The 24,466-nt window shown below is 35.1% G+C and overlaps 1 protein-coding gene across 1 annotated transcript in view; it reads right to left on the bottom strand.

Moving 5' to 3' along the window:
- Positions 1–24,466, bottom strand: part of LOC137241796 (uncharacterized) — a 67,744-nt gene that overhangs the window by 30,936 nt on the left and 12,342 nt on the right. The window contains exons 3-5 of the mRNA XM_067769196.1: positions 18,728–19,134; positions 9,306–9,491; positions 9,026–9,165 (exon numbers count right to left, since the gene is read on the bottom strand). Coding sequence (XP_067625297.1) covers positions 9,026–9,165; positions 9,306–9,491; positions 18,728–19,134 — 733 coding nt within the window. The remainder of the gene's footprint in view (positions 1–9,025; positions 9,166–9,305; positions 9,492–18,727; positions 19,135–24,466) is intronic.

Raw genomic sequence — 24,466 nt, 5'->3', positions numbered from 1 at the left:
CAACAAAAAATTGTGAAATAATTAAAAAAATTTAATTTTTGAGTGATTTTTCGCAACACATTGCAACATATTTTTAAGTTACGCAATATAAAACGCTTAAAACGAGAAGTGTAAATACGCTAAAACTCATTTTTAAAAATAAATGCCAGATCAAAACAATACTGTCACTGTTTTAAATACAACCACAGCTGTAGAAAATTGATCCAGCATTACTCAGGAAGTTTCATCTACAAAATAGTGTCACTAATAACCTCTCCCTACATTTCATTCGTATATCCAAGTATTTTAACATTCAACAAGCAACATCGTCATATAGTGTACCGTTTATTGGAACCATTCATGATCTTTTACGTCCTCTACACAAATAAGAGCATCATTATATTTTAAAGCCATTGCATATTTAAATTTATCAATCAACTCTTCCATAGCAATAAATCGTAAATATAAATTTTAAATAATTTTAACTTTTTCTAAATACAATTTTTATTTTAATATTAAATTAAAATTTCAAATTTATTTTAAGATTATTTTTATATCTTAAAAATTTTTAATATAAGTTATTTTAATTTACTTATTTTTTATATAAAATTAAATATTGTATTTAAATTGTTAACTCCCTTTCCAAAAAATTCTTAAATATTTTCTTATTTTCAAATTTTTCATTTAAATTTCTTTTCATATGGTTCTACGTTCACCAATACGAACTCGTAATTTTACAAATTCAGAAAATCAAAATATCAACCATACAAATAACATCATGACTCACAATACAACTCAAAATTCTAACATTAATACAACACAAAACAACATCTCTAATACAACACAAAATACTTCAACACAAGATAACTTTACAAATTTTCCTTCTACTAAATCTATTAAATTACCACAATTTTGGCAAGATTGTCCTGATGCCTGGTTTTTGCTTGTTGAAGGACAATTTGAAATTAACAATATCAATGATGATAATTTAAAATTTCAAAATATTCTAATTACTCTTCAACGAGATACTATATCTAAAATTTTAGATGTTATTAACCCTCCTCCTCTTTTTAATAAATATGATACAATCAAAAAAGTTCTATGTGAAAGATTTTCTCTTAGCGAAGAAAAACGATTAGAACAATTATTTTCAAAAACTGAACTTGGTGATCGTTCACCATCTGAATTATTCAGATTTATGAAATCACTTATAGGTTCTGACTCCATAGTTAGCCAAGAATTACTCTTTAAATTGTGGATTCGTAAATTACCACAAGAAATACAAATTCATTTGACTTCCAATAATAATCAAAACAGAGATGAAATTATTATTTTAGCTGACAAACTTTTTGATTTAATCAATAAACCTCATTATTCCAAATCTCCTGTAGGCTCAAGTATAAATAATAATAACAATTTTTGTTGTTATATCGGCCTACTGATTTTAAGATCGCGGGTTCGAATCGAGCTCAAGGCCTAACAATAATTTTTTATCTTTATTATTGTTATGATAAATTTTTTCTTAATTGAAAAAATTTTTAAATTAGAATAGAAGAAAGAAAAAAGCTTTGGCAGTTGTCTAAATTTTTTCTTTCTTCTATTCTAATTTAAAAAAATTTTTTCAATTAAGAAAAAATTTATCATAACAATAATAAAGATAAAAAATTATTGTTAGGCCTTGAGCTCGATTCGAACCCGCGATCTTAAAATCAGTAGGCCGATATAACAACAAAAATTGTTAATACATCCCAGAGCACGGGGAAAAAAGTGTCAATAAAATATGACACTATGGCAGCATTGCCAACAAACAAGTCCAATTTTCACAGCCATTCTGCAACAGATGTCGCAGTGTTGTGAATATCAATTGGCACGAACCAGAATAGAAGTAGGATTAATGAAGACAAACAAAAAACCCGCTGTGATGGCTGAATGGTTATAGCAGCGGCGCCTAAACGTTGCCGATGAAGGAATTTAGCAGTTCCCGAAATGGATCTATACAACGAGCTTTGGCAGTTGTCTAAATTTTTTCTTTCTTCTATTCTAATTTAAAAATTTTTTCAATTAAGAAAAAATTTATCATAACAATAATAAAGATAAAAAATTATTGTTAGGCCTTGAGCTCGATTCGAACCCGCGATCTTAAAATCAGTAGGCCGATATAACAACAAAAATTGTTAATACATCCCAGAGCACGGGGAAAAAAGTGTCAATAAAATATGACACTATGGCAGCATTGCCAACAAACAAGTCCAATTTTCACAGCCATTCTGCAACAGATGTCGCAGTGTTGTGAATATCAATTGGCACGAACCAGAATAGAAGTAGGATTAATGAAGACAAACAAAAAACCCGCTGTGATGGCTGAATGGTTATAGCAGCGGCGCCTAAACGTTGCCGATGAAGGAATTTAGCAGTTCCCGAAATGGATCTATACAACGAGCTTTGGCAGTTGTCTAAAAAAAAAATTTTTTCTTTCTTCTATTCTAATTTAAAAATTTTTTCAATTAAGAAAAAATTTATCATAACAATAATAAAGATAAAAAATTATTGTTAGGCCTTGAGCTCGATTCGAACCCGCGATCTTAAAATCAGTAGGCCGATATAACAACAAAAATTGTTAATACATCCCAGAGCACGGGGAAAAAAGTGTCAATAAAATATGACACTATGGCAGCATTGCCAACAAACAAGTCCAATTTTCACAGCCATTCTGCAACAGATGTCGCAGTGTTGTGAATATCAATTGGCACGAACCAGAATAGAAGTAGGATTAATGAAGACAAACAAAAAACCCGCTGTGATGGCTGAATGGTTATAGCAGCGGCGCCTAAACGTTGCCGATGAAGGAATTTAGCAGTTCCCGAAATGGATCTATACAACGAGCTTTGGCAGTTGTCTAAATTTTTTCTTTCTTCTATTCTAATTTAAAAATTTTTTCAATTAAGAAAAAATTTATCATAACAATAATAAAGATAAAAAATTATTGTTAGGCCTTGAGCTCGATTCGAACCCGCGATCTTAAAATCAGTAGGCCGATATAACAACAAAAATTGTTAATACATCCCAGAGCACGGGGAAAAAAGTGTCAATAAAATATGACACTATGGCAGCATTGCCAACAAACAAGTCCAATTTTCACAGCCATTCTGCAACAGATGTCGCAGTGTTGTGAATATCAATTGGCACGAACCAGAATAGAAGTAGGATTAATGAAGACAAACAAAAAACCCGCTGTGATGGCTGAATGGTTATAGCAGCGGCGCCTAAACGTTGCCGATGAAGGAATTTAGCAGTTCCCGAAATGGATCTATACAACGAGCTTTGGCAGTTGTCTAAATTTTTTCTTTCTTCTATTCTAATTTAAAAATTTTTTCAATTAAGAAAAAATTTATCATAACAATAATAAAGATAAAAAATTATTGTTAGGCCTTGAGCTCGATTCGAACCCGCGATCTTAAAATCAGTAGGCCGATATAACAACAAAAATTGTTAATACATCCCAGAGCACGGGGAAAAAAGTGTCAATAAAATATGACACTATGGCAGCATTGCCAACAAACAAGTCCAATTTTCACAGCCATTCTGCAACAGATGTCGCAGTGTTGTGAATATCAATTGGCACGAACCAGAATAGAAGTAGGATTAATGAAGACAAACAAAAAACCCGCTGTGATGGCTGAATGGTTATAGCAGCGGCGCCTAAACGTTGCCGATGAAGGAATTTAGCAGTTCCCGAAATGGATCTATACAACGAGCTTTGGCAGTTGTCTAAATTTTTTCTTTCTTCTATTCTAATTTAAAAAAAAAAATTTTTTCAATTAAGAAAAAATTTATCATAACAATAATAAAGATAAAAAATTATTGTTAGGCCTTGAGCTCGATTCGAACCCGCGATAAATAATAATATTTTAGAACAATGCGTTAAAAATTTAACTGAATTAACTACGGCTATTTTTCAAAATTTAAATAAAATTTCTAATGATATTAATCAATTACAAATCCGTTCAAGATCTAAAGATAGAAATAGATTTAAATCTCGAAATTTTTCAAAATCAAGAAATTTTTCAAACAATCGTAATTTTACTTCACAAACAAATATTTGTTGATATCACAAAAAATTTAAGAATAACGCTCTTAAATGTATACCCCCATGCAATTTTAATCAAAATCACAATTCAAATTCCGAACAAAATTTAAACTGAAACGATCCATTATGACGGTGACGGATAATGGAACTATTATTAAACCTACTCGTCGCCTATTCATATTTGATAAATTCAATAAACTTAATTTTCTTATCGATACCGGCGCAGTTGTATCAGTTATTCCTTTTTCTAAATTTAAAATTTATAAAAGAAATTCGGATCTTGCTTTGACTGCAGCAAACGGTTCTTCAATTGAAACTTTCGGTACAAAACTACTTAAAATTGATTTAGGTTTAAGAAGAGATTTTGAATTTCCATTCATTATTGCGAATATTGATACACCAATTTTAGGAGCAAACTTTTTAGAAAAATTCGGAATTATTGTCAATATTAAAAATAAAGAAATAATGGATTCTACTACAAAAATTAAAGTTACTGGATCTTCTGGATTTTCTGATATTTTCTCACTCAAAATTCCTATTGTCGAAAATAAGTTTTCAAAATTACTTAATGAATTTCCGTCTATTACCTGTGAACCAGATTATACTAAAAAAGTTAAACACCATACGGTTCACAGGATAGAAACAAAAGGTATTTTACCATTTTCGAAACCCAGACGTCTTGATCCAATCAAACTTAAAATTGCTAAAGCTGAATTTGAATTTTTAGTTAAAACGGGTATATGCAGACCCTCAAATTCTCCTATTGCATCTCCACTTCATCTCGTTCCTAAAAAAGAACCAAATGATTGGAGACCTTGCGGAGACTATCGAAGACTTAATTTTATTACTACACCAGATCGGTATCCTTTACCACATATTCACGATTTAACAATTGATTTAAAAAACAAACAATTTTTTTCCAAAATTGATCTTGTGCGTGCTTACCACCAAATTCCAATGGCAGAAGAAGACATTCATAAAACTGCAATAACTACCCCTTTTGGAATGTTTGAATTCGTAAGAATGCCTTTCGGTTTACGAAACAGTGCTCAAACTTTCCAACGCTTTATTAATGAAGTATTTTCTGATTTCGATTTTGTATTTACATACATTGATGACATTCTTATTGCCAGTGATAATGAAGATCAACATATAAATCATTTAAAATCAGTTTTCAAAAGACTTGAAGAATATAATTTAAATATCAAACCTTCAAAATGTACTCTCGGTGTAAATAAATTAAATTTCTTAAGTTACGAAATTTCAGGCGAAGGTATTAAACCATCTTTAGATAGAATTGAAATCATAACAAATTTTGAAAAACCAATTTCTATAAATAAATTACAAAAATTTTTAGGTATGATAAATTACTATCACAGATATATTAAAATGTTAGCAACAGAACTTAGTCCTCTGCATGAAATGTTAACACATGCAATTAAAAACAAACTCAAACAATTAAATTGGACAAATGAAACCACAACAGCTTTCGAAAATGTTAAAAAACTTTTTGCTAAAAATACTTTACTTACACATTTCGACAAAAATGGTACTTTATCATTAGCAGTAGATGCATCAAATGTTGCTATTGGAGCAGTTCTTCAACAAACTAGCAATAATATACTAGAACCCTTAGCTTATTTTTCAAGAAAACTAACTACAACAGAAACTAAATATTCAACATTTGATCGTGAACTTTTGGCAATTTATAATTCAATTAAACATTTTAAACATTTTCTTGAAGGTAGAACTTTTACAATTTATACTGATCATAAACCTTTAATTCATGTTCTAAATTCTAAAGTAGATAGATCTCCTCGTCAACTACGTCATCTTGAATATATTGCTCAATTTACAAATGATATTCAATATATACGTGGAAAAGACAACATAGTTGCCGACACACTTTCCCGTATTCCAGAAATAAATGCAATTTCAACTCAAGATATAAATTTAGAAACTTTATATAAAGAACAGCAAACTGATACATTTTTACAAAAAACCATTTCTGATCAAAATTCTAAAAATAATTTAAAGGAAATTCATATTCCAGTTATTAATTTAAATATATGGTGTGATGTTTCTCTACAACCTTTTCGACCTTATGTTCCACATTCTATGAGAAGAATTATATTTGACAAAATTCACTCATTATCTCATCCAAGTATAAGAACAACTAGAAAATTAATTCAAAATAAATATTATTGGCCTAACATGCGTAAAGAAATTAACGATTGGACTTCATCTTGCATCAATTGTCAAAAATCCAAAATTTCAAGACATACTAAATCTCCTATTCAAAAAATTCAAATACCATCAGGTCGTTTTGAACATATTCATATGGATATTGTTGGACCTCTTCCAGTTTCAAATGAAAATTGTTATATTTTAACAATTATTGATAGATTTTCTTGGCCTGAAGCTTATCCACTTAAAGATATTTCAACAAATACTATAGTAAAAACTTTTATTCAAAATTATATACCACGATTTGGTATACCATTGAATATTACAGTAGATCAAGGTTCACAATTCACCTCAAAATTTTTTACAGAATTAACTAAACTTTTAGGTTCTCATAAAATTCATACATCTCCTTACCATCCCCAAGCAAATGGCATGATAGAGAGATTTCATCGAACTTTAAAAGCAGCAATTATAGCATCAAACGACTCGGTTCATTGGTCTGACATTTTACCATTCATTCTACTTGGTTTACGAACTTCTATTAAAGAAGATTTAAAATGTTCATCTGCTGAACTTGTTTATGGCCAAACACTTAGAATACCTGGTGAATTAATTATTTCAAATAGTAATAAAGAACATGATTTTTCTAATGACGCTCTTCATAAAATAAGAGAATATTTTTCGCTTGTTCGTTCTAAAGTTTTTCATCATAACAAAGAAAATGTTTTCGTTCCTAAACAATTAGAAAATTGTGAGTATGTTTTTGTTAAAGTTCTTCGTAAATCTAATTTAGAATCACCTTATGAAGGACCTTTTAAAGTTATATCTAAGAAACATAAAACATTTACAATTCAATACAATAATACTATTAAAAATATTTCAATTGATTTACTTAAACCAGCAAACATACTTATTAACACTAATTTAAATACAAATACATTAAACAACAAAAAACAAAAAAAGGTTACTTTTAATATTAATTAATAATTTGTTTGTTTCAAATTTTCTTGGAGGGGGAGTAAATATAGTGTTAACTACTTTGTACTCTTTACTTTAATTTTTAAAATAATTTTAATTGAGTTTTCGTGTTAACTTAAAATTTTGAATAACTTCAAAAAAAGAAAATTCTAATTAGTTGGAAAATATCTAAACTCAAAAATAAACAAAAATAAATTTTTATATTTAAAATCAAAATAAAAGAGTTTTTAAATATCAACTTGAATGTTGATATAACTTGAAGCACAATTTACACCATTTTAGTCATATTTAACGTTTTTGTTACGTTCCAATGTAGCGTGATCCAGATACGGATAGAAATTTAACATACAAATGCAACAACAAATTGATCCATATGGTTCACATTGTTGTCGCATTTGCATGTTAAATCTCTAGCCGTATCTGGATCCCGTTTCATTGGAACACGACGTTTTTTGTCTTATATAGGTTTGTTCTTTAGCTACCCCGAGGGGTAACTAAAACAATCCAGAAATTGTTCTTTTGGCTTCTGGCAAGCTAAAGAACAAATTAAATGAATGAATGAAAATATTCGTTCGATAGTTAAAATCATTCAGTAACTAACTATCGATAGTTGAATTCATTCGATAGTTCCCAACACTACTTATAATCTAGTTCTTAGAGATGGGACATATGTGAACGATTGACTACTGTGGATTTATTACGGTTTAGAGCTGTGTAAACGTAGTCTTACAGTGTTTTAACAAAAATTAACATCCCATATAAACTAACTTTAAACAACGCTTTTCCCAATCAAAATGCGGCAATTATTTGAACAGGATTTTGGTCAATTTTATTAAATGCTTCTCGAGCTTTCTCATATCGTCCATCGTTTAGCATATAAAACCCATATCGTAATAAAGCCAAAGAGCATAAGCTAGACGTAGCCAGATCCATATGAACAACTTTACCATAATTTTCCATTGCCAAATCTAATGTACCACGACTATATTCCAAATGGCCATTAATACTCGTTAAGTATGCCATTTCTCTCTCTTGTTCTATTGCCTTCGTAACTTTACTAAATGGAAATGTTTGAGCTGGATAATTGTTAGGAACAAAGTACTATCTCCGTTTTTCGAACTTAGCCTCCAAAAAATAGATATCGGCTTACGAAGTTCGAAGTTCGAAATTCTACATTCAGATAAGTCAGAGTCTGACTGTATTCAGAAGTCATAGTCTGACTTTTCACCTCTATAACAGCTGTTATACTAAATTTCTCAAAAACAGAATTCAACCCTTCAAATAAGGGAACAGAGCAGACCACGCCCAGTTAGCTGACCTAATCATGTGAAAACGACTTCATAGCTTAAAAGGACATTAAACGGAAATGTGAAGCTTCTCAAGGCCAAAATAATGACACATAGTTTTAAAAATCGGACGTCAAATAACAACGACAATTACAACGAAAAAACCTTTTCGGCTGTATTTCGAAGGATCAAAAAAAATTTAAAAAATATTTCCGAAACCCTCTCAACATAATCTTTAAATTTAGGGGCGGACATTAGCAACTTTTTTTTTGTATGGGGACCAACCCAGTCTAGTGGTTACCATCCGATTTCGCCGAGGGCGTAAGTTTTTCTTTAAAATTAGCTGACGAATTTACGTAATATTGACATTTATTCGCTCACCAATGAAAGATGGAATAATAATCTGTTATTTTTACAGAAAATTGTTAACTTGAGACCAACAGTTTTTCTTCTGTTGAAATAACTAAAAAAATTGTGATTTAAACTAAGGATATACTTTTTAACTTACGTTAAATTCTGTGCAATTTCTAACTGCTCATTTTTTGGAAGTGAATAATAAGTTTTCGCTTTTTTAAAGTCAAGGTTTTCTACATCGCTTATAAGCTTGAGAAATCGGAAAAAGGTATCGCCCGCAGCCAACTTTTCTGCCTATTTAAGAGAAATCAAATAAAAACAGTTTTGAATTCTCGGTCTCTATCTCTACTGCATGAGAAACAAGTCATTACTGCATGCCAACATTTTCGCATTACAATGATTTGTTCCAGTCGTTTGCTTTTGTACTTATTTACCTTTTCCCAAAAATATTTCGCCAAAAGCTCTTCCCTAAGCGCCATTAAATATTGAGCGGTTGAACAGTAATCAACGATTCGGTGATGATTTTGTGTGAATAAATAATTTGGCACATTATTTCCAAAGGTTTTCAGTATATCATAAGTACATTGTACAGCATATTTATAAATTTTGGTCATCAGATTCTGAAAATAAATTTGTATTGTTACGAATATTAGCAACACTAAGGGGTACTGTCATATCTAAGCCGATGCTAAGAGTGACTCATATGCACATCCATAAATCAATCATTATGTATCTAAATAATCGAATCAATCATTATGTCTACACATATGTACGTACATACGGCGGAGAAGAGATGCACAAACACATGCAGATATCTTTTCTGAGATGCTCCCAAAAGTATGCAATTTATAATTGTGGAAGTGTGGCTCACAAACACACGCGCATATGAGAAGCTATACGCGTGCAACTGTAATTATAATTATATGGCAGTAACTAAGTAAATTCTGGAAGCGCCTAGAAGATGCAACGAGGAAATCACGGAGTATAAAAGCACCAACGGTAGAGGCGCGAGAATCAGTTTGAATTAAGTAAGCTATCTGTCGGGCAATAGTAGAGTACTTTAATAAAGGCCATTTTTCTTTTATTCAATATTGGAGTTATTTATTCAACAGTTTAGTGTTTCGAACCTTAGTAGAAGATTTGAAATAAGCGGAATTGCAGTAAATTCGTTACAATTCTGAAACCCTTCTGAATTAATTGCTTTATCGTACCTCGCTTTCATCTTGTCACTCATAATCTTTGATCGTTGCCTTCCAAGATCGTGTATCTCTCAGCTCTTCTTCCAAGACACCAGTTAATTTCTTGACATTTCTCTCTGCATCGGCATCTATCCCAAACTTCAAATCAGCTGGCAGTCGAAGGTCATTGCCAAAAATTACCTTTGCGGGAGTTTGGCCCGTTGTCTCATGCACTGCCGATCGGTAAGCCATCAAGAATAATGATATATGTGTATCCCACTTCTGACCCCAATTGTAACGAATTCAAACTGATTCTCACGCCTCTACTGTTGGTGCTTTTACACTCTGTGATTTCCTCGTTGCATCTTCTAGGCGCTTCCAGAATTTACTTAGTTACTGCCATATAATTATAACTACAGATGCACGCGTATAGCTTCTCATATGCGCGTGTATTTGTGAGCGACACTTCCACCATTATAAATAGCATACTTTCGGGAGCATCCCAGATAAGATATCTGCATCTCTTCTCCGCTGCGTGTACGTACATATGTGTAGACTTAATGATTGATTCGTTTATGTAGATACATAATGATTGATTTATGGATGTGCATATGAGTCACTCTTAGCATCGGCTTAGAGATGACAGTACCCCTTAGTGTTGCTAATATTTGTAACAGTATCTTATGTGGTATAACACACACCGTTTATGGCATAAACAGATACAATACGTCACGTACTTGTCGGACAAGGAAGAAACCGACAGTGGAGTTGGCTGTGTTTATCTAAATGGTAAACACCAGATAGGCGAAGAATCAGTCGTCAAATCCGCAATACTTTGCCAATTTTCTAATTTTGAGATACGTCAGCCACGTCGGATATGTTGCACTTTATTTTTGTGCCATTTTTAGTACGCGTCTGTTAAAAATTGGTGTTTACAATCAAACAGTGCTTGACACTTTTTAATTGGTCTGATAATGGTTCTGCCATTTTATTCTTAAATAAAAGTATTTACCACGTACTTTATGTCATGCGGCGTATGTGGCGACGGTGACGGATTGTATCTGCTGAGCTCATTAAACGACAAAATTTGAAAAAATTAGATACATGAATGAATTAAGGCCCGGGTTTTCAGCGCGAGTTTAAACTGCAGTTCAAGTGGACTAGAATTTACGGGTCAGTTAAACTTCCTTAACCCTAACGCCATAGTCGTAACCATACCCATATCCATAACCATCTCCATTGTGATCGATTAACGGTACCATAACCTTAAACATCTAACATTTTCATAAAAATGAGGAAAACGCAAAAAATTACAAACATATTCCACAAACAATAAGTCTCTTATTTATTTGTAAGAGCTTTTTGGTCGTTCAATTTAAAGCAAAAACATTAGTTTTTCTTTTTTTCTCCGACGCGTTTCGACACGATATTGTGTCTTCTTCAGGGAGACTATGTATTTATTTCGACAAGAAAACATAATTAGTTTTCTTCTGAACGACCAAAAAGCTCTTACAAATAAATAAGCTCAACAATTCCCTTGGTCTAAAAAATACAATAATAGGTCTCTTAATCAAAACGTATCCACAAGAATAAATAAAATATACAAAAAGTTAATAAATTCACCAACTCAAATATTTTTAGGTATGGATATGGCGAAAAACCAAAAACCAATTGGTTGGCTATGATATGGTTATGGCGTTAGCGTTATGGTATGGCACCATTAATCGATTACATTGATTTCCATAAAGTTGGTTCGATCAGCTGTTTTATCTGGTTATGGATTAGTCACCATTAATTGGCCTTTTAACCCTGCCACCTTGGCCGATTTAACTGAGATGAGCAGTAAAGCTTATGCCCCTACTACGTTTTACAACTCAACTCTTGTTTGGTATTACGAATTACAACTTATTTCAGTTGAAGTTGAATTGATGTTGCCAACCTAAAAAGGTGGAGATTTGACAGATAAATGAACAACTGATTAATTTTTTGGCGGAAATTTAAGGATTTACAAATGTGTTTTTTTGTATTAACAGAAAAATGGATATTAGCTTAAATTTATTTATAACGACGAAAATGATGGTGACAAAATTGACATGTCGCGAATTCCCCCAGCGGGTTGGGGGGATTAGAATATACCCGCGGAAGGTATGCCTGTCGTAAGGCGACTAAAATTCCAAACTGATTCAAAGGGTTGTGTAGCGCAACCCTCTCAAGGGGTTGCCAGCGCAATATATAGCTTCTCCAACCCAATTGTCAACCTCACCTACCCGTGCCGAATCCTGTTTCATTAACAGCCGAGGCTCTGGCGAGCCCGAACTCCTGATGGATATAGAGGGTGGGAGAGCGGGATGGCCTAGAAGATTTCATGTGGTCATACCAAATCGTTGCCGAGATGGTCGGGCTAGTATCTTTATGGTGCTTGTTACCGCAACGTATCGGATCTGGATACGGCAAAGGACCATCAATATCGATAAAACTCCCCAAGGCCTACGGGGAGTCTCCTTATGCCTGTCGTAAAAGGCTCCTCATGGAACTTGGGGGTGGGTAGGGAGGGATGGCCTGAAGGTTTAATGTGGCAATATAAATCGTTCCCGAGATGGTCGGGCTAGCACCTTAATGGAGCTTGGTTACCGGAGCGTACCGGATCTGTATCCGGAAAAGGACCATCACATCGATAACACTCCCCAAACCCTTCGGGGAGCAACCTCATCGCTACAACAACATGTCACGAATACGGAAAAAATTCGCGTGATCACTCTAATCCCTTGGAGCTACCAAGCACCAAGTAAGAAAACCTTTAAGTGGCAAATGATGAACTTCTAATGAAGTTATATCGGAGATAAGTAAGTTATTTTTGGTTGAGTAAGGAAGCATTTTGCTCCTTACTTCGTTCGAGGGACTGATGTACCCCTATTTTAAAATTAAGCGCTGCACTCCGATTCCTTGCTGACGGCAGCTATCGAAAATTCTGTGGAAATGATATAAGTGCTGGACTGACATCTACAGTTTTTAAAGAGGTTTTAGATATTATTCATATTCTTGCGAAGTTGATTTAAACCCAAATGGCTGCAGAGGAGCAAAGCGCTTCAAAAATCGCATTTTACTCTAAAACAGGATTTCCAGGAGTAGTGGGTAATATTGATGAGACTCACGTTCGCCATAATTTCACCTATTTAAGCTATATCCGACCGGCTTGCCTCGTCCAACTTGGGGATGTCGCTCCATAAGGTCAATCTTTGTTTTTTCTAGTTATAAATGTGTATACAATTGCTGATTATAAATTTGTTTAAATTGATTTTAAATAAATAAATAAAAATAAAATAAATGTAAGGCGCGATAACCTCCGAAGAGGTTTTAGGCCGAGCTTCTCTTCCAAATTGCATCGTGCTCCTTTTTAATATTTCCAACAAATTGGCGGGACGGGACCTACTTGTTTTATGCCGACTAGGAACGGCATCTGCGAGGCAGATGAGTTTTAACTGAGAGCTTTTCATGACAGAAATACACTCGGAGTGCTTGCCAAACACTGCCGAGGGGCGACCCCGCTTAGAAAAATGTTCTTCTAATTGAAAAACCTTATTTCTAAAATTTTGATGTTGCTTTGCCCGGGGTGTGAACCCTGGGTATTCGGTATGGTAGGCGGAGCACGCTACCATCACACCACGATGGCCACCGTGGTGATTTTAAAAGGTTTAATTATCCGCTTTCAATTTTTTTTATAATTTTTTAAATATAAACGAGCTCTAGGCCAATTATTTGTATATTCTTAATAAAACACAATACGTGAATTTTTGACATACAATTATATTATTTAATTTGTCGATATTTCGACTTCAGTCTGAAGTCATCATCAGGACTAGGTACGAAAAGAACAAACATACATATTAAAATCATAAAAATACACATTTGCACAAGTACAGAACTTACATTGTTGAAGTAATATGTCGATTAGTGTAACAAAAATTTAAGTTTACGAACAGTGCAAAGCATATAACAATAAAATGTAAATAATACAAAGCCGTTATCATAAACAAAAAATGAACATAAGCAGAAAGTTAGCTAATGAGTAGCAAGGCGAATCTATACCAGGTGGTGGCAAAGCGAATTCAATCAATTCGCCGTGCAGATGAATGTCAAGTCAAAAGAAAATTTTCATAGATTTCGATTAACTGACATTTTGTTGTACAAGGCTTTGTATGGAAAATTATCAAGAAGAAGCAATCAGCTGATGGCATAACACCACCTGCAATCAGCTGATGGCATAACACCACCTATAATGAATTCGCCTTGATGAGTAGTGAGCACTGATGACATGATATGAAACTTTTATTCTCTCTCAATTCGTTTCCAGGAATGGGTCTTGAAGTTTATTTGATTGCAAGGCGAATTCATTACAGGTGGTGTTATCCCATCAGCTGATTGCTTCTTCTTGATAATTTTCCATACAACGCCTTGTACTGCAACATGTCAGTTAATCGAAATCAATGAAAATTTTCTTTTGACTTGACATTCTTCTGTTCGGCGAATTGGTTGAATTCGCTTTGCCACCACCTAGTATGGATTCGCCTTGTTTGATTGTAAACAAAAGTTCATTCGTTTCCAAGAATGGGTCTTGAAGCTCATTCGATTGTAAACAAAAGTTCATTCGTTTCCAAGAACATCAGATGGCTATAGAGTTGCCTAAACTACCCAAAAAAAAAAACTCCAAGAAATCCGTTCGGTTTCGTTATTTTCAAAAAAATCAGCAAGTAAGGTGATAAAAACTTATTAAAATTTATAAAAAAGGCAAAGTTTTGTAGAAATATTTTGTGGTAGATAAGTGTAAAAATATGAAATAATATATTTCGATTGCGTTGCTTTGCTTTGTTGCGCTGGCACCGCCATAAGATAACAATGAACGGTTAGCCCCTTTTTCACTTTGATGCGACCAAAATGGTTATGTACATACATATGTATATCCACATACAATAAAAAACGCAAAAAATTTATAAGAAATTACGAAATTAGATCACTTGGTGAAGTATCTGCGTTATCGTCCGCAAAAGGCTGTTAATTATACATGTTGCGTTAACCTATACGTATACCTACAATTTATCTCAGCTGTCAAAAGTGGAATGTTGCAACGCCCCACAAAAACCTGACCTGACTAAGAAGCTGACTTTTTCTCCAATCGAAAGCTGCTATCAAAACCCGTTTCGTGTGCAGCCCTTCGATGAAAGGTGTTGTCACTGATAAATTTTCCAAGGGTGAAAAATAGTTATTTTTTCTTCGGATTTGTAATCCTGACAAAAATTTGAGTTTTTTGATATCCCATTTTACAATCTTGAGTAAGTTTTCGGTGAAAATTATAAATTAAACCTTTACCATGTAAAATACCCCAAAGTTATTCTGAAATGCCCAAATTTGATTTTGAGCATGATGGTATCTATGGCCAATATTATAAAAAATGCACATTTTCACGCGCTCTCAGAGAGCGAGAAGTTTCATATCATGTCATCAGTGGTAGTGAGCGCCGCTCAAGTGATATCAGCTGCAGCCTGCAGGTGAACTAAGGCGAATCTATACCAGGTGGTGACAAAGCGAATTCAATCAATTCGCCGTGCAGATGAATATCAAGTCAAAAGAAAATTTTCATAGATTTCGATTAACTGACATTTTGGTGCACAAGGCTTTGTATGGAAAATTATCAAGAAGAAGCAATCAGCTGATGGGATACCACCACCTATACTGAATTCGCCTTGATGTGAACTCTTTGGTAAACAGTGGGAGATACTCTTATCTATTATTGTTGTTGTTGTTGATCAGCTGCCTAAAGGCAGAGGCAATACCCATTGTATTCGATTTGAAGTTTATGCATTTGTCGCTGGGTGTATTTATGATGTGTAGCATCTCTAATATGTAGCGTTTGTTGTAATTGCTCTCTTGCTGTAGAATTTCTACATTTTCTAAATCGGGAGAGTGTCCAGTTTCTCTGCAATGCTGTGTTAGCGCCGTTTTGCCATCATTAGGGTTGTTGCGATTTTTAATATTCGTTTTATGCCCGGATCAGCGATGAAGTTTATCATAAGGAAAACATTAAAATAATAATAAATATTCTAGAAAATAATGAATTTCCCACACGGAAAATGAAAAACTTTATAAGAGATTATTATAAGAAACCCACTACGACGCAAAATGCCGAAAACAATAAAATATATAAATCGACTACATATATGTCACGCCTATCTAACAGAATAAAATATTCAAATATTTATGACAAAGAGAAATGTAATTTAGCCTTTACCTACAATAATACGTAGCGACCATGATTCAATTACTAGAGGTTTGTTCTTCAATGACGGCAGAGCTTGGACACTCCCAAATTGAAAATCTGGACGGGTTGCTTTTACGAAGTAAGGTAATAATTCAATCCCCTTTAGCAGAAATTGTAGTAGAAAAGTACCTTTAGTAGTATATTTCCAGTGATAATAAATTTTTCAGTGCCAACAGGTTTTGGAGGAAATACTTCATTTTCCACTAAATATTTCGGAATATTTGGAATTTTATTCAAAAATACACTATATAAAAATTTGTTTCAAAAATTCCCCATATGAGCATAAGTTCAATGGATTTTGACATAAGAGGGAGTTAATGAAAAGCATTCTGAGGCGTTCTTCAATCTAATTCTAATATAGGGCGTTTTTGTGACAAATCACGAAATAGGAAGTTTTTGAAAAGTATTTTGAGATAGGATCTGGACAAAAAAAAAATAAAAGAAAATGGCTTATTGTCTTAGAACTTTATATTCCGGTCTTGACTTTGACAGAAGAGTTCAGCTTTTATGGGGTCCTGCTACACAGGGAGTATTCACCTTTTTATTCTGAAATTTCGGAAAGCTCCTTTACGTTAATTATTCATGGAAGTGTTCCGGATAAACCGTTATTTTGGAATATTCGGAACACGTTCGTTTGATACTACCTCACGAGGTCCGAATATACATAATATTCAAAATATAAACCGATTCCCCAAATTCTTAAACGGAGACGAATGTTCCGAACATACGGAGTGAATAAGTTAACATGCTCAATGAGTACATTTCGTTATGGCATCTTCATTATTTACTAATGTCATTTTTACGTGAATCGATTTACTAGTCGGGTTTTTGACGTTGAACGATGAATTTTGAAGTGGTTTAGATTTCGTATCTTCATAGGTTTACGAAAGTACACGATTCCGTCCGTACTTTTCATAAAACCTATGTTCAGCCACACTAATAGATCATGGCATAGTTAATAAATTCATCATAAAATTAAAATAAATGTTCTAAGGAATTATGCGGTTCAAACGGATTGCTTCCTATTTCTACTGCTAATATTTTTCGAAAAATCGCAAAGAAACAACACAGTTAACGGATATCAATTCGATTTGGGAGCAAAATGGCTGCAATTGTCAAAAAATGTGTCTGTGTTTTTAGTAATACCAAGAGTAGAATAGATAAATATGAGAAATCGGACTTGATATATAAAATTCTATATAATTGTGACGGGTCCCACGTATGCGACAAAGTATATGTGGGGACTACGAAATCGAAACTAAAAACAAGGATTTCCGGGAATAGAACGAATATTAAAAATCGCAACAACCCTAATGATGGCAAAACGGCGCTAACACAGCACTGCAGAGAAACTGGACACTCTCCTGATTTAGAAAATGTAGAAATTCTACAGCAAGAGAGGAATTACAACAAACGCTACATATTAGAGATGGCACACATCATAACTACACCCAGCGACAAACGCATAAACTTCAAATCTGATACAATTGGTATTGCCTCTACCTTTAGGCAGCTGATCAACAACAACAACAATGATATAGGTATAAGAGCATCTCCCACTGTTTACCAAAGAGTTTACCTGCAGGCTGCAGCTGATATCACTTGAACGGCGCTCACTACTCATTAGCTAACTTTCTGCTTATGTTCATTTTTTGTTTATGATAACGGCTTTGTATTATTTACATTTTATTGTTATTTGCTTTGCACTGTTCGTAAACTTAAATTTTTGTTACACTAATCGACATATTACTTCAACAATGTAAGTTCTGTACTTGTGCAAATGTGTATTTTTATGATTTTAATATGTATGTTTGTTCTTTTCGTACCTAGTCCTGATGATGACTTCAGACTGAAGTCGAAATATCGACAAATTAAATAATATAATTGTATATCAAAAATTCACGTATTGTGTTTTATTAAGAATATACAAATAATTGGCCTAGTGCTCGTTTATATTTAAAAAGTTACAATTCAAAGGCCGTAAACAACAAAAATAATTTTTTTATAATATTTTTCCAAACAACTTTACAATGTTCTGAGACAACTGCTAGTAATCAGTTTTCAGATTTGGAGTTGTAATCTGTAATACCAAATTGCAAAATTTCAACTGAAAGAGAGTTGAGTTGTAAACCATAATAGAGGCATTAATGTTATCGGCCAAAGTGACAAGGTTAACTCTCATGATGGAATGTGTGTGAATTGTGGTTAAGTCTAGTCAACTTTAACTGTAATTTAAATCGAACTGAAAAACCGAACATACGATAAATTTTTACAAAAGCATATATTTAATTAAACTGATGATGAAACTCTCTTAAATATCGGAAACAACTGTCCAAAATAATGGTTTTCAAAAAGTAAAACTCACATGAAACTCAATGGAATCCTTGGTTGGCGTCCTTATGTTGAAATCCAAAGAGATAAGCTTAAAAAGCTTATTACTTAAATTTTCCTTTTGGCAACAAAGGATATTCTTGGCATCCTCAATTTTTTTGATATCATTCTTTATAATAAAAAATATTAAATTTTTTATTTGTCTTTCGAAATTGTAATAAGCTTCAAGGCGTTGACACAATAGCTTGTGAAATGTTGATTTACCACGAGTATGTTTAGCAATAGTTTGATCCATACTATTCAGCATAAATGATTCCGTTAAAGGAATAAGAAAACAGATGGATATAATAGCAAACATAGGACCCATATCAGATTTAACGTTTATTTTGCTGGATTTGTCATGAATAGGAAATAGCTGAACTGCAAATCTGTTTGCATTTACTGAGATTAAACATTATAATTAAAATAAAGTAAAACCAATAAGAAAGTCTAAGTTCGGGTGAAACCGAACATTACATACCCAGCTGTGCACTTGAAATCCTGTTGTTGTTTGCTTTGTGTGGTTAATAGTGTTATAAGCATTGCGGATAAGACAAGTGTGATATCTTCGGCATAGACGTCAAAATTACAAATAGAATTGATCACCTGATTTTTAAAGTGACTATCGTGGTCTCATCCTGTGTCTCTTTCTATCACCCGCTGAAGATAGCCGGTTATATGGTCCGCCATATTGAACATCCTGTAGAAACGCTAAAGCTGCAGACATTGGTGCTTTATCGGTAACCGTATCGGTAACCTTATAACAGCTGATTCGACCAACCTTATGGGAATCAATGCAATCGATTATTGGTGCCGCTAAGGTCGTAACCATATCGTAGCCAACCAATTGGGTTTTGGTTTACCGTCGTAACGATAAACAGCTGATTACGTTAGGGATACGACTACAACGATACGACAAACGGCACCAATGACTACAGCTTAAAAAGTAGCCATCTTGAACATCCTGTCAGTCAGTTAACGGATAAGATATCACACTTGTTTTGTCCACAATGATAAGCAACATTGTGAATGAAACTAATGCCGTCTTCCAGTGAGTTTTACAGCTCCGGCTCACGCTCAATTCTCACGGGAATGCTCTGGATCATTGAGAGACTTGAGAAGCAGATGTGAAATTTTCGCACTCGTGAAATGTGATAGGCAGATGCCGCCGCTGTTTTTCATTTAACTCATAAGGCGAAAGGCTAACCAGCGACATCTATTTTTGAAAAAGTAGGTTTATTAAAGGCAGCGTTGCCAAACTAAAAAGAAGTAATTAACAAATTATCTGCCTTGCAAATTGAACCAGACTTCTATCTGGATTTATCTGGCTCAAATCGTTGTTGTTGTATTTACATGCAAAATTATTTATCTGGCTCAGGATTTTGGCCCCGGATGATGGCATAAGTGTGATATCTTATCTGCAACTGCCTGACAGGATGTTCAATATGGCTACTTTTTAGCGTTTTGACAGGGTGTTCAATATGGCGGCGCATAGGGCCGCCTATCTTCAGCGGGTGATAGAAAGAGATACAGAATGAGACAGCGATATTCAATTACAAATCAGGTGATCCAATCACTTTCGAATTTTGACGTCTATGCAGAAGATATCACACTTAGTTTCATTCACAATGATAAGCAATGGAAAAGACAAAGTTTATAGACCGTATAGCCGACTATTTCAAAACCCATGACGGTTTACCATCAGCGATCCACACATTCAAAAAATAACTTGTAACATATACCTTTACCTTTTGTAACATATATTTTACAAAAATAACAAACTCTTGAAGGCAACAAATTAACTGACTTATTTTGTTTTGTTGATTTTCCGACAATAATATAATTAATTTTTCACAGACCAGTAAAACGAACATAATAATGTAACGAATTTACTGCAAATCCTCTTATTTGCAATCTTCTGCTAAGTTCGAATCACTAAACTGTTGAATAAATAATTCCAATTTTGAATAATGGAAAAATGGCCTTTATTAAAGTACTTCACAATAACACTTATACTTTGCAACTAGCTTGCTTAATAGCCAAACTGACTGATAGCTTAAATGAAACTGATCTCTCGCCTCCACTGTTGTCGCCCTTTTATACTGTCCGACCTCCTCGTTGCATATTTCTAGGCTTTTCTAATTCCGGAACTTACTAGTTATAAATTTCTCAGCTACAACTACAGATGTATAATTTTTATAGCTTCTCTCATACCCCATGCGCTTGTATGTGTGAGCGACACTTCCACAATCTCAATTGCGTACCTTTAGGAGCATTTCAGATAAGATATCTGCATGTGCTTGTGCGTTGCTCTCAGCTGCGTGCACCTACATAGGTGTAGACATAATGATTGAATTTTTGATGTGCATTCACGTCACGGCTTAGCATCGGCATAGAGATGGCAGTACCCCTTAGTGTTGCTAACATTCGTAACAATATGAAAAAATGTTTATGCCAAAATTAATTCGGGTTGAGAGATTTTTGTTCGACTTATGGCATTAAAATAATTTTAAAAAGAGTAACAAAAAAGTGGTGGGTCACGCGCATTTTCAAAATGTGTTTAGGTTTTGTTCTTAGCTTACCCATACCACTACTGAGGTACAATATCAGTTAAATGTAGTTAAATACTGTAACGATTTACTGCAATTCCGCTTATTCCAAATCTTCTGCTAACGTTCGAATCGCTAAACTGTTGAATAAATAACTCCAATATTCAATAATGCAAAATGGCCTTTATTAAATTACTTCAAAATAATAAAACTTATACTTCGCAACTAAAAGCTTGCTTAAACCAAACTGATTGTCGCGTCTCTACTGTTGCTGCATTTATACTGTGTGATTTCCTCGTTCGCATCTTCTAGGCGCTTACATGTCCAGAATCTACTAGGTGGCCATCAACTATAAAATTTCTACGTGTATAGCTTCTCATACGCGCGTGTATTTGCGAGCGACACTTCTACAATTATAATTGCATACTTTTGGGAGCATCTCAGATAAGATATCTACATGTGTTTGTGCGTCTCTTCTCCGCTGCGTGTACGTACATATGTGTAGACATAATGATTGATCTATTGATGTGCATACAAGTCACTGCTTAGCATCGGCTTAGAGATGATAGTATCCCTTAGTGTTGCTAACATTCGTCACACTGCCCTTCACCTAAGTCTGATCGCCCCGATGAGACAAATCTCTCGATCTAACCGCTGCTAGCCTCTCCAATTGAACCAACCTTCTATTTCGTGGTTTCCCAATTGCTTGTATGCGGTAGATGACATCACTGATCCTCTTCACAACTCTGCACGGGCCTTCCCAACTGCACCAAAATTTGTAAGAAACACCTTTCCGCCGGTGAGGGTTCTATAACAGTACCAAATCTCCCTCCAAGAAACCTTCCGAGTAATCGCAAAGCTTGGGCTTGACGGGATGACTTTGCATCATCAGCATCGTCTTGACGTTTCACAACAGTAGTGCGCGCTGGCTTGAAACCACCCTTGCATTCTTTCTGGAAAATTCCTTCAGTGGTTTAGTGCGACCATTAGGTTTTGTCAATGCCAGTGTTTTTCTCGCAGGTACCTTTGATTTTGAGTTGTTTGGCCCATTCGTTCCATCAACCCTTGCCCGATCTGCTGCCTTCGACTTTTGTGGTTTTTCTCTTTCACCAGCACTCGATTACTGCTGAACCCTTTTTCCAAACTGAAATTAAGTGGCACATCCTGGTTCTCATAGCGCATAATCTTTCTCGGCATATCGATCTTGATGTCATGGTCAACCAAGAAGTCCACTCCCAATATGACTTCATAAAATCTCCGCCACAATGAATTTGTGTAGTACCATGACCTTCCCAATTAAGACTTCACATATCACATCTCCTTGGACTTGGTTATACTCGCCTGTGACCGTAGGCAACCTTGCTCCAGGTAACAGTTTTACTCTCCTGTTGACTAAATCAGATGTTGTTGTTGTTGTTGTTGTTGTAGCAATGTTTCGGCCCACCTAATAGCTGCGACCGATCACAAATTGTCATCAATATCCTCTAACGGGAGTCCAAGGAAACTTGCTGTTTCGACAGGGGTGGACCATTACAATTAAAGAGATGGTTGGTGTCATGTGGGGACACATTGCAAGCGGGGCATACATTTTGTATGTTGGGGGTGATTCTGGATATGTAAGAGTTTAACCTGTTACAGTATCCAGAACGAAGTTGAGCCATAGTGACCCTCGTTTCCCTGGGGAGTATGCGTTCCTCTTCCGCAAGTTTTGGGTACTGTTCTTTGAGTACTGGATTCACCGGGCAATTCCTGGCATAAAGGTCCGACGCCTGTTTGTAGAGTTCACCAAGGACCTACTTGTGTTTTTTTGCTTCATACGGCTGCGTTCTCAGGTGCCGTATTTCCTCAAAATGCTTACGGAGATGACTGCTTAAGTCCCTAGGCGGTGCTGGATCATCAATCAGATGTCTGTTGGGATGCCCAGGTTTCTGGGTATTCAACAGGAACTGTTTGGTTAGCATCTCATTTCTCTCCCTCATGGGGAGTATTCTAGCCTCATTATTTAGATGGTGTTCTGGGGACATAAGAAGACAGCCCGTGGCGGTTCTGAGCGCAGTATTTTGGCAGGCCTGTAGCTTCTTCCAGTGGGTAATTTTTAGGCTTGGCGACCATATAGGGGACGCGTAGCACGCAAACGGCTGGCCAATTGCTTTGTATGTGGCAATGAGCGTTTCTTTGTCTTTTCCCCAAGTACTGCCAAGCAAGGGATTTGAGGATTTTATTACGGCTCTGGATTTTCGGAACAATTGCGGCTGCGTCGTGGGACGTCCGAGTTGTAAATAGGGTCGCGGATGATTTAGTCGGTGATAATGCCAGGTTTCGCGAGGCGAAAAAACTGGAGATATCAGGGAGGTAGCCGTTTATTCTGTTGCAAAGCTCATCGATCTTTGGGCCCGGGCCTGTGGCCATTATAGTGCAGTCATCGGCGTAAGAAACGATAGTAACCCCTTCTGGTGGCGAAGGTAGTTTTGATATGTAAAAATTAAACAAAAGTGGGGATAGGACACCACCCTGAGGCACCCCTTGTTTAATTCTTCTTGGATTTGATATTTCGTTTCTGAATTGCACCGATGCCTGCCGACCACCCAAATAATTTGCGGTCTACCTTTTAAGACATGGGGGAAGGGTAGACCCTTCCAAGTCTTGCAGTAACGTGCCATGGTTGACCGTATCAAAAGCTTTTGATAGGTCTAGCGCTACGAGTACTGTTCTATGGTGGGGCTTCTGATTTAAACCACAATTTATCTGGGTGCTAAAGGCATTTAGCGCGGTGGTGGTGCTATGGAGTTTTCTAAAGCCATGCTGATGACAGGCTAGCTGCAAATTTGCTTTGAAGTGGGGGAGCAAAATGGCTTCAAGCGTCTTGGCTACTGGCGATAGGAGAGATATCGGGCGATATGACTCTCCTATGTTAGCTGGTTTCCCAGACTTTAGTAGCGGGACCACCTTGGTCATTTTCCATTTTTCGGGTATGACAAGGGTGGAAAGAGACAGGTTGAAGGCATGTGCTAAATATTTGAAACCCTCTTTCCCTTTTAAGCATCGGCATGGCTATGCCGTCTGGGCCCACTGCTTTGGATGGTTTAGCATGACCGATGGCATCCTCAACCTCTTTGGTGATTGGTGACGTGCTGACCTTATGTTTACGTGCGTGTCTGTTGGCCCTCCGTCTATTTTTGTCGACC

This window comes from Eurosta solidaginis, chromosome 2, assembly GCF_040869045.1.
Source record: "Eurosta solidaginis isolate ZX-2024a chromosome 2, ASM4086904v1, whole genome shotgun sequence".
Taxonomy (NCBI): domain Eukaryota; kingdom Metazoa; phylum Arthropoda; class Insecta; order Diptera; family Tephritidae; genus Eurosta; species Eurosta solidaginis.
The sequence above is the reverse complement of the archived record's forward strand: the minus strand, read 5'-3'. Positions and strand labels throughout refer to the sequence as shown.